This window comes from Pezoporus flaviventris, unplaced genomic scaffold (assembly GCF_033815535.1).
Source record: "Pezoporus flaviventris isolate CSIRO_AGI_PZ_B2104156 unplaced genomic scaffold, CSIRO_AGI_Pfla_v1 ptg000007l, whole genome shotgun sequence".
NCBI lineage: Eukaryota > Metazoa > Chordata > Aves > Psittaciformes > Psittacidae > Pezoporus > Pezoporus flaviventris.
The window spans coordinates 34596547-34610694 of NW_026892555.1; the positions used below are offsets into that span (position 1 = coordinate 34596547).

The 14148-nt window shown below is 39.6% G+C and overlaps 1 protein-coding gene across 1 annotated transcript in view; it reads left to right on the forward strand.

The window, feature by feature from the left end:
* The window catches only part of CPA6 (carboxypeptidase A6), an 82818-nt gene that overhangs the window by 38912 nt on the left and 29758 nt on the right, over nt 1-14148 (forward strand). Inside the window, exons 3-4 of the mRNA XM_061448333.1 lie at nt 10382-10506; nt 13956-14070. Of these exons, the coding sequence (XP_061304317.1) occupies nt 10382-10506; nt 13956-14070 (240 nt within the window). The remainder of the gene's footprint in view (nt 1-10381; nt 10507-13955; nt 14071-14148) is intronic.

A 14148-nucleotide genomic window follows, 5' to 3' on the forward strand; every position in this document is an offset into this window, starting at 1 on the left:
AAAAAACCCAAAACCTAAAAGTGCAAAATAAGCTACAGACAAAGCCCAGATATAGTCCTGATGCTGTCGTAACACAGTATGCCTGACGAATAACAGAGATATGAACAGAGGGGTCAACAGAGATTCAGAGATTACTACGATTACAAGGACTGAGCTTCAGATTTTTGTATATTAGAATCAGAAAGCCAGAACTGGTTTAAGACACATCTCTTTTGAATCCATTTTGGTTTGAGCAGTAAATTAATACCAACCTGTCATATTACTCACATGCTCTGTTCCTCAATGGAAAAATAAAGCTGGAACTAGGATTCTTCCAAGACATGGCAGTTTTGTACCTTAATAACCATGAAATAGCACCAATTTCACTTCTTATCCAGAGAAAGTATTTTGGGATTAACTGCAAATAGTTGGTCTACTGAAGAATGTGAATGTTTTAGTTAAAGCCATTTGAAGACTTCAACCTGAGTTATTAAATGGCCTGACAGTATTCTCCAGCATTGTCAGTACTAGAAGAACAAGAAAAGCTAGTGAAAATAAAAGTTGCATCATTTTCATTCTCAAAGTGAGAAGGATACCTGCACTTGGGTTAAAATTCAGACATACATTTCTCTATGCTGACAAGCTGGTCTATCAGAGATAAGGTATCTTTCAAGAGTACCAAAAGTTATACTGTCTAGCAATGTCAGGATTAGTCTCCATTAGTCAGCCCATAGAAACACAGGTATTGCAGTGCAAAAGTCAAGCATGGGTTTGCCCTAGTGTGACCCATGCACAACTTAAATGTTTTGAATAAATTCCCAGGACAGTGCAAACACAGAGTAGATTCTGCACAAACGGATTGTATTCTTGTTTCAGGATTTTCCTTGCATACAATGGACCATCTATGCTGGTAAGGAAAGAGAAGACAATGCATCTTGTCCCATGATCCCTCTTCACTGTGCCTAGTGGAGGAGCTTTACTATAGACCCATAGTGGTCTGTGTTTATTCCAGCTACTTCCTTCTGCCTTTAAAATCTACATTTATAAGGCAGAGTCACATAGCCTTGGTTTATGGCCTTTCACAATGCAAAGAGTTAAAAGGCAAACTCTTCTCTGATGTTCAGATGAGTATATCCTTCTGAAAAGCTTCATCACAAAGAAGTTTGAAAAAATTATACTGATGGTCCTATTACAAAGCAGTGTATTTTGGTGTCTGGCAGAGAACAAAGCAAATGCAAAGATACCCCTTCTTATCACTCACTAATCTGGACAAAAGGAAAATGATGAGGAAGAAAATAAATGGGCACTGAAAAGAGTAGCAGCATATATTTCACTCATTTTATCTGCCTCTTTCTTAATGACTGTGGTAAACACTGTTTTTCTTTCCCGAGTAGATTTTGTCATTTACAGTGTGCTCTAGTCGCTTTCATTCTGAAAGAAACATAAGGGCAGTGGGCAAAGAAGTGGGGAGAGCTTTGCCTTCTTCCACTATAATGGCAATGCTGTAGAAGTTAACAGGTTGCATGGTCCATCCTTTTTGGGAAGAAGATCAGACATAAAATGAGTCCTTTCTTGAATGAGCATTTACAGAAACCTACAATTGATACATCCTTGAAGGATCATCTTGGAAGTGGCTGTATGTCCTGATGTGTTTGAAGTATCTTAGAATATGCCTCCAGGAATTAACTTGGGCAGCAGTGGCAGTCTAGCCACAGCGTAAGCAACAAAACTCACAGAAGCAGCTGGATGATTACTCAGAGGCTTTAATCCACATGGAAACCTTTTGATCTCGAACAGGATTGCTCTTCTACCAATACCTGAGCTGTAATGTTAGCTCATACACTTTTACAGAAGGTGTAATCCCTTTAGACTTTTTAAATTTAGCATCTGGAGCTACTTAAGAGGGATTTTTGACCCGCTTTTTTTTAAGAAAAAAAAAATGTCCATATAATGTTCAGTGTAGTAAACCCCTGAAACCTGCCTGAAGTGTATAGGCTCTGCTACAGTACAAATGCCAGGGCCTATACTGAGTGAATAATGGATAATGAATGTTTCATTCCACACATTTAACTTTTGGTTCTTGGATTGCCCAAAGGCAAATCACATTAGTCATAATCACTTGCTGAGTAATTTCCACAAATTAGTTCTGGTCTGTAGCTCCATTGCCCACAGTGCTTTGTTATTAATCATTATTATAAACTGATTCCTTCATCGGCTGGTTCTGTTAACTTGTAGGTGACAAAATATTGCTTTTTTCCCTGTTGGGGCAGACATAGCATGTAGACCTGCAGTGGCAGTGAAAATACGCAGCCCCACAGATTAAAATTTGTCTGCTATGAGTTCTGAAAAGTTGCTTAAACTTGCATGTATTCAACCAATAAACTCATTCACAGTAATGAAGCAAAAAGCCTAAACGTACTGAGTCTGATGGACAACCATCCCGGCCTGCAAAGCAGCCACAGCTGGCTCTGGCAATGACTGCTCTCATTCCGATCAGGAAGAACAGGGGCTTGAAAGCTCCTATGCATTGTGCACTGCCATGTATGGAACTGCTTCTTAGGGCAGTAGGGGTGGCTGAGGTAGTAAGAAGCAGAGACAAGCATGGAAGAGAGCACCATGCTCTTTTTAAGGCAAGACACACCAGTTTCTGGTTTTCACCAAGTGACAAAGGTAGTAGCAGTTGGAGGTGCCATCAGTTCCTACATCAAGTTTCTTTCCGTTTCTGTGGGGAAGAAAAACAAAAGCCTGGTAACTGTGCTCAGCAAACCACCCCAGAACTTTGAACACCTTTTCCAACAGTCCCTGTGCCAAAGACCACTAGAGCAGATATGAATGAGTACGACATGGGTGAATGACGGTGGAGCTCCTCCTCCAACTTTCATGTAAGAATGCAAGTATTTTGCATAGCAGTGTTAAGGAACATTTTCATGTGGTTGTGATAGACTAAAATGCAGCAAATTCTTTAGCAATTCAAGTCCAAACTCATGGAGTTACTTATTTTCCTAGCTATACCGTCACAGTTTTTTGACTGGCTGCTGCTCTAACACAATTACAGCCACCAATCTCAAATTTTAGATGTTCTGCTGCAGTCCTTTGCTCTTATAAATACTATCTCTTTTTGTAGATACATTACAAATCTTTGTTCCTGATCATGTTGAAGACCAGAAACACATTTTTGCAGGCAAATGATTACACTAATCAACAAGCAAAAGAAATATTTTGCATGATAGTAGCACAATGTGCTGAGTATTACAGAACTGCCCATTCTCTGTCCCTCAGGCTCCTCTTGTCCATCCATTGTCCCTGTGCTTCATACACCTCTCCAATGACTGGCTATTGTCCGCTGCTCATTCTTGTTTAGAAGACAATTTGAGGAGCCTGTTGCTGATTTATGAGCCCTTTAATGGCTTTAATTCTGTTGGACCTGACTGACAGAAACAAATGTCACATTCCCAAGTGCTTTGCAATGGAACCAGGATTTGCTCAGGTCCTCAGACCTGGCAGATTCTGTTTATCTGCTCTGGAATTCTTCTTTGTAAGCGTTATTTTTGAAGCAGTACTTCATTTGACTGATAACTTCTAATTCACCGCTGATCTACAAGCACTTTTTATCACATATGTCTGACTGGAATAGAGGCTGTTTGTATAGGTAGCAAAGAAGCTATTGCTCTGTGAACATTCCTGGCATAATAGAGTTACACCACTCACTCCTCAGTAGCTTTTACAAAAGAAATTCCTGGGCACAGCCAGGCACTTCCTTAACTTTGTGAGGAGCCAGCCTAGCAGGCCTTGAAGCCACAACTCCATTCCCTTTTGTTTTCTAGCCCTTACAGCAGCTGCTTATCCATTGTAATCCCTGAATTGATCCTGTCATTGCAGTTCAGGGAATCGGAAAAATATCTAATAGGGGAAAAGAATCACTTGGCTATAAATCTGACAGTTTACAGCTCCATAGGCAAATGCTGAAAAAAAGGCTTCAGAGAACAAAAGCCTGTCCGAAAATGCAGTAAGAAAGCCTCTCTGCCCAAATGGAGCTATTCTTACTTTATGGAAGGAGAGAATTAGCTCAGTAGCCAGGACTACGTGTATTTTACTTTGCACATACAGCGAATACATCTATATAGTCAGATGCTTTAGTCATCAGTTCAGATTTTTCCCTAATTCATAGTTAGGGTTCCAGTCAGATATGCTTACAATATTTCAGATACACAGGGAACATTGGTGACAACAGAGGTTATTCGTTAGTATATCAAAATACACATCTGTAAACCACTTGTCAGTCTCAGAAGGAAAATGTTCCAGGAAAACTTAAGTAGGAAGATGCCAGATAGAACAGGAGAGCCCATGTAGTGAGTGATTGTTCTCACAAGACACAGAAAGCCTGAACTTTCTGGAATGGGAGGAATCTGCTTCCTCTTTTACTGGTGAGGAAGCCTGAGTTCAACAAAGTCATCAGCACAGCCCGAGTGGGAGCAGGATTAGACCCAGGGATTACTATTCCATTTCTCGTGCAGTGCAGCAACAACTACAAAATGAACCAAGCCATAAATAGTTAACTAAGAAACAAAATAGGGGTTTGGTTGGGTCTTCTTAATGAGTCTGTTAAAGACTGTTTCACGTCTGTCAAATATACTTAGCCCAGTGGCATCTGTATTTGTAAGAACGGATGTTCAATTACCACATAATAGTGTATGCGTTTTAACTCAGCGACTCTCTTGAGGATAGCCTATGACTTCTTTTCTGTAGTATAGAGCCCTGTGTAAAATTATACCAGTGTAAGCAGAGTGGCAAGACCATTACTGTGTTATAGTTCCACAAAGATCTGCAAAACTCAAAACGTCAAGCTGTGCATTGTTCGCATTCTGTTCCTGCCAGTGTTATGGCTGCTGCAATCCTATGAATCAATCTTGATTTATTGGCACAATTATTCTTACCAGCCCAATGAAAAGCAAATAAATACTGAAAAGTTAAAGCCAATTAAATGTCTAGTGTGCTCAATCAGAAACTTAAATTACTTTGCACCAGCAACTAGGACTACCTTGTAAGTCCTTCTAGAAAGCACAGGGAACCCCACACTTAACTGCCACTGGACCATGTTGCTGCACATAAAGGGCAGCTGAAGGAGATTTGCAGTGAGGACTGCCAATTAAGGAACCTAATGGGCAGGAGCAAGTGAGGATGAAATCAGTCCTGATCCTGAAAACATTTGCAAGAGTGAAGACATTAGAGGGGAGCCATTCTACACTTTCCAGGTGAACTACATCACAGCTATAATTATCCATCAGCATCAGTCAACAGGAATCATTCCTCCTTCATTCTTTTCTTTGCAAATGTACCAACAGGAGCCTAAAATTCTGCTGCACACTATACATGTGCATATGAGGGATGTTTCTTGTCTATAATGTGATGAAGCCTCCTATAGTCAAACCTCTGACATCAGTGAGGGTACAGCAGTTTCTGTTTCTCCTGTTCTCTACCTTGTATTATCAAATTTCTAACTGAAAATACATCTAATGATATGCTTAGGGTGTTTATGTGTTTATACACAAGCATACGGATGTAAATGGAAAACCCATATATCCTGAGAGAGCCTATGACATGCTGATAGAGCCCATGAGCAAAAAGGACCACTGCTTACATTACCGACTGCATTCCCTTTTATAAGACCCTCAGAAATGCCAAGTCATTTCAACTGATAGCATCATAACAATAATTATATTCTGAACTTTATAGCTGACAGAATTTCTCAAAGAAATCTGTTCACAGTGGTGTTAAGGACAAGGCCAGCTTTGGCGCATGTATTGCTGTATACAACTTAGTAAGTATAAAAACTGGAATTGCCAGGTAGTAAAGCATAACAAAATTGCTGTCTTCATGGGCTATAACACAGATAAATCATATAAACAATTTTGTCCAGATACTGAATGTAAATCATGGCAGAGTTATTCTAGTTATTTTCAATGACAGGCATCAATCATCTCTTCTGATTTATACATGATCTCAGACCTGATGAGAGGGCTAAGCATCTTCCTTTCAGGCTAAATGGAAGAAGAAATTAAACACCTGTTTACAAAAGAGTAGTGAGGAACAACTGGAGGCTGCTGCCCAGGAAAATGGCTTCAATTACAAAGTATGAGCCAGGCTAAGCCCAGTGGTGTAAAAAAACCCAGGGATTTCTTTCAGTGATTTGAATTTAAAAAAAGGGACTATGGGATTTATGCAGCCATGGATGTATTCCTTGGGAAAAAACAAGGAGACCACTTCCTTCCCAGGCTCCCTTTCCACAGGCACAGAACAAACTGGAGGAAAACCTGGAACTAGTGAAGAAAATAACTCCCTGGTCTGGTTTCTGTCTTGGCAAGGCAACAGAGCTTTGTGTACGTCGTTTGTGATATGTAGGCTTATAGCAATGAAATGTTTGTGTTCTTGCAAAATTAGCTGCATCACTTTTAATTTAGGAAGAAATTCTGAATTCTCTTGCTGAGCACCAGAATCTTCTAAAATGTTTGTCCCTTTGCCCTGTGCTGACATTTCATCACCATACTGACCAAAAGCTTGAGCCATGACTAATGAGCTCAGGGTTTCTGTAGCTTGGAAGGTGTCCAGGTAAGAGCTGATACATTTATATTCTTGAGCTGCCTTTAACATCTCAGTTTAAAAAGAAACTGCCTACAAGGAAAACAGTCCTTTGGGTTTGCTTTCCTAAGCACAGGTTGAATCCCAGGGACATTTATGGGCTGAATGAGGTTGAAAAAAGAATGTACAGTTGAAAAACAATGCACAGTTAAAAAAAGAATGCTTACTATGTAGTCACAATTATTAATTATACCTTTTTGTTAAATAAAGCAATAATGTGCTTAAATCCTCTAGGAAAAGGGATCTGTCTGTATCCTTTTACATAAAATTTCTTCTTATGGAAAGCAAGTCAGGATACTCACACCTCCAGTGAGATTCTGGGAAAGAGCGTTTGCTGGGCATCTGCATATCCAGCACTGTCCCTGAGAATCAGTAGCTGGAGTCACACCAGAGTGCAGCATCAGGCACGAAGTAATTGGTCGCCAGATCCCAAGTATGAACCTACTGAAAAATCCTGCCTGGACCTTTGCTTATTGTCCAGAGACTTAAAACAGCCCAAGACCCTCTAAGGGCAACCTGCTGCCTAAGAGATAAGAAAGACATGCAAAGGAGAGAATTCTGAAAGGGAGATAAATATACTTAGGTTTGCAGACATACTCTAAAGCACAGCTTCTCCTCTAGTCTCAAGATACCAGGTGAAATTTTGAGGTTGAAATATTTGTCTGTGTGTTCAGGGGGTTCTGTAGGATTTCTGCTGGAGAATCTTCCCCCCACCTAGTAAATCCCACCACCCACACATGTCCCACCACCCACACAAGCACATAATGTTGTTTGGCTCTGACTGGTACACCATCCATGCTGCTATATAACAACTAATGTGTAATGTGAAGCGATAACAACACCCCATCATAAAGAAGGTAGGAGAACAATTCATATCACTACCAGTCGCTAGCCAGTGGAGCACAAGATGGAAATGCAAGGCATGCTTGCCAGAGGAATAAAGCTGAAAGAACAGTGATGACCCCAATGGAACCCTCAGTAATTGTGGGATATGGAGTGATGAAGTCTCCTAAAGCTGACAGTGAGTAAAGAATAGTTGGACTTGCTCAGACCCAAAATGCCTGCTCTGAAATCCATCTTCCATTTTTCAGTTTTCATGTGCTGTCTCTGTGTCATGCCAAGGAGAAGCTGAAAGCTGCAATATAAATAACATGTCTGCTGGAGAAATGTGTTTCTTGTTATATGCTTTATAAAGCAAAATTAAGTCAGCCACTGAAGTGGTGTGCTCTGGACAGCACAGGTAACATCTGCCAGATGAGCACTGAATGCTTCATTTACATTGCAGAGGATAAGAAGTAGGAGTCAAATAAAACCAAATTACCCAAACAGGAAACTGAGCTGAAGAGGAGCATTTTGCATTCTAAAAATGGGATTATTTTTTTTTGTCTCACTTCCAGGACAATGCCAGGAGTGAAATATTGCATTTTCGCCAACAGATGATAGCAGTGTGCAGTAGACTGCTGACTTCATTACAAGTTAAAAGAAGATTTCTTCCGCTTTTGGTATTCCCTTGCAGACAGTAATGTGAGGGGCAGTTATAATACTGCAGAAATGAAAGAGCTTTTGATCTTGAGACCAACAGAGTGAATACTGGTTGATTTACCCCCTCCAATTTCCCAACATTAATCCTGAATAGCTCTGAAGAACAAAGACAAGTTTCAGGTGTATCTCAACCACTATTATTTTTTTTTTCATTTCTGCAACTTCTATTTCCAATTTCGTATGATTAGATATTGCCACTGGCCAGGAAACACTTCAGTTGCTCTTAGCTTGTGTATAACAATTTGTTGTTATTTTTATAAAGGTGGCTCAAGCTCAGCTGATTGATATGCTGTTACTCCGAGAGCAACAAATATACCCTCTGTGATGTGTATTTTAGGAATAAATCTTGGAAGTCAAATACACATTTTTAATTCACCATGTGTAAAATCATCCATGTTGAATTAGAGTGAAATGTTACAGCATGACTCTATTCAAAATACAGAAGATAGATAAGCTAACAAACAAACATAAGGTGTTAACACAGTGAGAGAATCTTTATTTATATGCAGATTTAGCACCATTATACCATGAGTTCAGTTTCTACTGACCATCTGTCATATCTGGTGTCAGCTTCATAAGCCTTGTGAACTTTGCCATTCCTGGTGTTAGACTTCAAAAGATACTGCGCCCACCCACCACTATCACACGGATCCACAGACCATATTGTGGCAGTGTGAAACAAAGAGGGCTTTTGGCAGGAAGAGGTTGCCCCTGCATTTCAGGGCTTTTGGCCTTCCAAAGTAGCAGGCATTTTATTGGATTAACTGAACTGAAGTGACTACTGCTTGAAGAGGTAGCATCAAGTTCAGCCTCATATGTTTTCTTGGTAATCAGAATATTATTACACAGGGCAATTTGAGGAATAGTGGGAATTAAACCCCTGCTGCAAGATTGTACTCTTCAAATGAGGTTCGTAGCAAGACCAGGCAAAATTCATTAGATATTTTCAAAATAGCTTGTAGGGCAAAGAAGAAGCCAAAAGCTGTTAAAATATAGATGATAAAAACCTCTTTAGAAATCTGGAAAGCAAGGAAGGAAGGGACATTCATGAGCTATATCCATGACTTTCATCAATGCAGCCTATCACAGCTGATTGCAATAAACTTCAAAAGATGTTTATCAAGTATTAATTCTTTTTTAAATTCTCTGGTAGTCCCTCTCAATTCCCCTCTTTGTATTCAGCTCACAAACTTACATATTTTTAAGGTCTGTTGATCTTGACATGCATATTTGTCACATTGGCACAGAGGTTGTTTCTGAGACTTGTTTCCATTGTCCCCTGAGACTATCCAGCAGCTCTGGGAAGAGGTTTGTTAACTTGTGTTCTCCCACTCTCCTCACACTGACTAAGGATGAGCTGTTCTCACCTGTGTTGATCACTACATGCATCTATTGTTGGTACAACTGAGCAGTACAGCAGTATTTTGCTACAGGGTGCAGAACACAGATTTTCAAGTCCCTGTTTGCAAACTTTCTTGCTTTCTTGAAAATCCATATTTTGGGCTAAAACCCCCAAGTGTATTTCAAATTTGACTACAAAAGAAGATAAAAATGGACAAGAAGCATCCCTTAGGTATGCACAAATATATATAGCACATAATAATTGTGGTATCATTTAGTAGTTCTTGTTTTTTTACAAGATTATAGTAATTTTATTATCTTAATCCTGTTATTTTGACATTTCATGTAAAATTATTGTGTAGATCATCGCTTCCTTCATAGTACTGGTGCCCTTCTACTACCTCCGATCTCCCTATTTTCAAGAATAAAATTTAGGTAGGCTTTGCAAACAGCACTGATGTATGCTACACTTTCTACCTCCCTTTAGTGTTCTTTTACTGCCCTAGTGAACATAAGAAATACCTTGTGAAATAAGAAGACCCATGGAATCCCTAAGAGCCAATACATAGGAAATGTATAGTAGCTTGAGGAGATGCATGAAGGTGGAGGAAGCTTTTGTTTCAAGCTGTTTGAGGAGGCACATTCCTGAGAATGTTCTCTCTTCCCATTGGCAAATCTCCTATGAGAGTTGTGGTAAACTGGGCACAGTCATTTCTCAAAATGTGCTCCATTAGCATAGATGTTGAGCTGGACCAGCCAATACAGTTCTATTGTCTGTACTATGCCCAGAGTGATTGCCCACAAAGCTTCAAGCGTGCCATCTTCTGGATTTCCCCACCTACACTGAATGCATATGAATTACAGGTTGGTTCCTGCACTGCAGGTGGACTTGTGGCAGCCCAGCAGCCCCTCCCACATCATTGAAGGTACTGTCACCGACGTGCGAGTACCACAGAACACATCCCGAGAGCTGCTGCCCTACCTCCAGCAAGCAAACATCCAGTACACGTAAGCCTGTGCTTTGTTTTCTGTGCCTTGCTCCAGAGATCTGGCCTCCAAGGCAGGTCTGCAACTACCATGCCAAGCGCAACTGAGAATACGTTCCACATCATAGCAATTAGACCGGCAGACTGCTGGACATTGCCAAGAAAACAACCATTTTAATGGGAGAGCAGAAAATCTCCCACAGGCAAGCAGTTTTAATTAAATATCCTCCTTCTGAGTCAAGCTGAAGTGTTTTCAATGTATATGAAGTCACATATGTTAAGAGAGGGGTGGTAATTACTCTCTCTGTATTTAACAGGAACAAGGTTTGTTTACAAGTGTGCCGCTGCTAAGGCAGAGGCGAGCCTTCTTCATGAATTATAAAGGAATGTACTAGTTCTCTTAAAAACCTCCATTTCTCATAACCCAACACAAGTCACACAGAACAAATACACTCTAAGGATCACATATAATTTATACCATTTCTTAAAAGCTTTCATGACTGTTTTGGAGCATACTTATGATCTCATATTTATCAATATGTTATACTAGACAAGAGTAATGATCTTGTCATTAAAGCCTTTTCAATGAAATGCCTAAGCATCTGAACAATCAACTGATGAGTTATTTGAATTCTCAAACATTTGCTGAATAAAGCTCTACGTGAGGCTATTTATACTTATTTCTCAGTGAGGAAAGGATAGCACGAATCATATTGTATATTATACGTATTATCAGAATTCCATTTTTGTTATGACAGTGGTCTCTTATTATTTCTTCATTCTAAAAACACAAAAACAGATGTAAGGAACTTAATTATGCATGCCCAGTAGCTGAAGTTCAGAGGGGATTTCATGTGGGTGCAACACTGCTTTGGTTTTATTTGTGTTTAAAAATAAGATGGGAATTTCTGTAATTGTTTTCCTGTGCTTATACAAAAAGTGTCCCTTAATTGCTGTGCCCCAGCAATTGTGGTCACGTCTGCTGCTGTTCCTGCTCACAGTAATCACCTTTAATGAAATGACAGAAGGTGATTTTATATGTGTTACAAACACTCCCTGTACTTGAAGACCTTTACTGAAGTCGCAGAGCAGCTTGTGCAAGGGCAAGACCTGTGAGACCAAAGGGTCTCCGTAGTTTGCCTGAAACAGAGTGCCACAAATACTAGAACATTACATTTATTTTCCACAGGGAAAATTTCCTCTCTGACATTTGCTGCACAAGATGTTGGTGCTTAGAAGGAAGCCGGGCAGCATTTTGTCAACTCCAGACTGTTTCTTTGGTCTCCTTCATCTCCCCACTGCCCATTTCAGACTCCTTGTACACTGGGTCCCAGCCACCAGGAGCAAGACTCTGCAAAGCCTTGGATGAGCATGTGCTTGTCCTGATAAGCCCCATGGGATCTGTAACTCCACAAGAGCAGGGAGGATTTACCATGAGAGCAGCAATAGCTGTAGTCAGGGAATGGCAGGAGAAGGGCTGCTGGGATGGCTGTGCACAGCCATGTCCCCTGCACAGCCAGGATGGGGACCACAGCCCTGAGTCAGAGTGCAGCTCCACAGCCAAGGGACTGAGGTGCTGGGCAAGGCTTCAGACAGCTCCTTTTCTCATGGCTTTTTTTCATGCGTTTAAAAAATGTATTTTATTTTTCACACAGTATTTGAAAATGAGTTAAATTCCTACATCCCTTTGGGAGCTGGAAAAAGTGAGGCACACACCATGTAAAACTTCAGGCTGACACCTAAATTGTGACAAATTTTCAAAGGCGAGGGAGTATTAAGCAGCCCTAATAATGAACAAGGCGACCAGCTCTTGCCTATAAGACAGGCTTATCTGTCCCAGTGTTTGACTTCATGACAAGAAAATGGTCATGAAAACCAGCCAGGCATCAGGTAAGCTCTTAGTCCACCAAGTTGCCTCAGTTGTAAGTTCTCTGGCAATTAAGCCACTTAGGTTGTATTAGGACCTGAGTGACTTAAGAGCCTTTGTGTTACAAGCACGAACAGTACACAATCATTTAAGATTATCAAATCTCATTTGGAGTACAGGCACATAAACAATCAGGAGTTGTAAAATGAAATCTGTTACTGTAAAAGTGAACAGAGTTTGATCCTGGTAGGTACTTACATTAATCAGAACTCAGCAAAGCAGGCAAGTATTTTTTTAACATATTAAACACCCTAATGACTTGAATAAAACCACTGCTTTAACCTAACTACATGCTTAAATGCTTTACAGTCTTAGAGTGTATAGCAAGTCAAGACTATAAGCCCTTAGTTTGATTACTGAAACTGGTAGATGTAGAACAACATAATTCCTAATTATACAATTGCTTCGCTAATGGGTATAACCTTTACTTTGATATTGTATGTAGATAGACCTATTTGAGGCATCTGCTGCACAGCTGAGTTAGGATTAAAGTTAACACAGTTTCTTTCCATCTTTTTTCAGTCATTGCAGTTAACGCCAATAGAATTTTAAAAGGTTGAATGTGACCATCGTTTTGCAGGAATGATGGTATGGTGATTGCACATTGCCATGCTTTAGGAGAAGGTAGTATACAAGGATGACTCGCAGTTTTACAGAGATGTCATTGTACAGGGATTGTTACTGATGTCCGTGACAATATTACCAGCTCCTGCCAATATATAATGGAAAAGATAGATGCTCCAACTTCTTCAATATTATTCTTTATGGATGTTTTCTATATTATTGTGTTTTTATCATAAAACTGGAAAGTTTTCAGCTTACACCACTGCTGCTGCATTTTGCTCTTAATGCAAAGAACCTCTCACTTCTTATTGCAGGCAGATTTAATTTTCATTATATTGATTCATGTTTTTCCTGAGTTATTTTAAAATAACTGGCAAACAACTATTGCAGAGCAGATAACAAATGACACAAAAAACACACAAAACAAGATTTTTTTGTTGTTGTTTCTTGTGTTTCAGACAGAATAATAATACTGCCAAGTTCTTAATTTTTTGTTGTGCCTCTACAACTTGTAGGTATACGTAATGTTCCATGCCAGTACAATAACCCCAAAAAGAAAGTATGTGCATGTTTTTCTAAGCCTAAAAAGATTTTTTTAATGGTTTTGAAATCAGTTTTTGATGATCCATGATTACTTGGTATAATTGGATTATAAAAGAAGAGATCAAATGCTGCTCCATAAACAAATAAAAGCAGCTTCTCCTTTGCGTTGGCTACGTTATTTACATCTTTCTGTTTTATTCACTTAACAAGCTCATTGTGGTTTTTGAAGTCTTTGTTACATTTCAAAGCAGCTGGAGTATTTATGTAGCAGCATATATTAAAATAAGCCTGAAGCACTCTGTTGTCAAAATATAATAGATGAAGTAATGTCAGAATGGTTTAACTACTCCTATATTTCTTCTAAATGTGATTGTTGTTCTGCTTTAGCCTGTGTGTTCTACTAGCTTTTGAGTAATGCCATTGTCTTTTTTACCTAGGATTCTCATACCAGACTTACAAAAAGCAGTAGAAAACCAAACTGGACTGAGGTCACACAGGAATAGAAGGTCCCTCTCTGAGTATAATTATGAAGTGTATCACTCCCTGGAAGAAGTATGTGAAAATTCATATTGTTCCTCTTATCCGCTGCACTGTTGTTTTTAATAAGGCTAAGATTTCACTCTCTTCAAA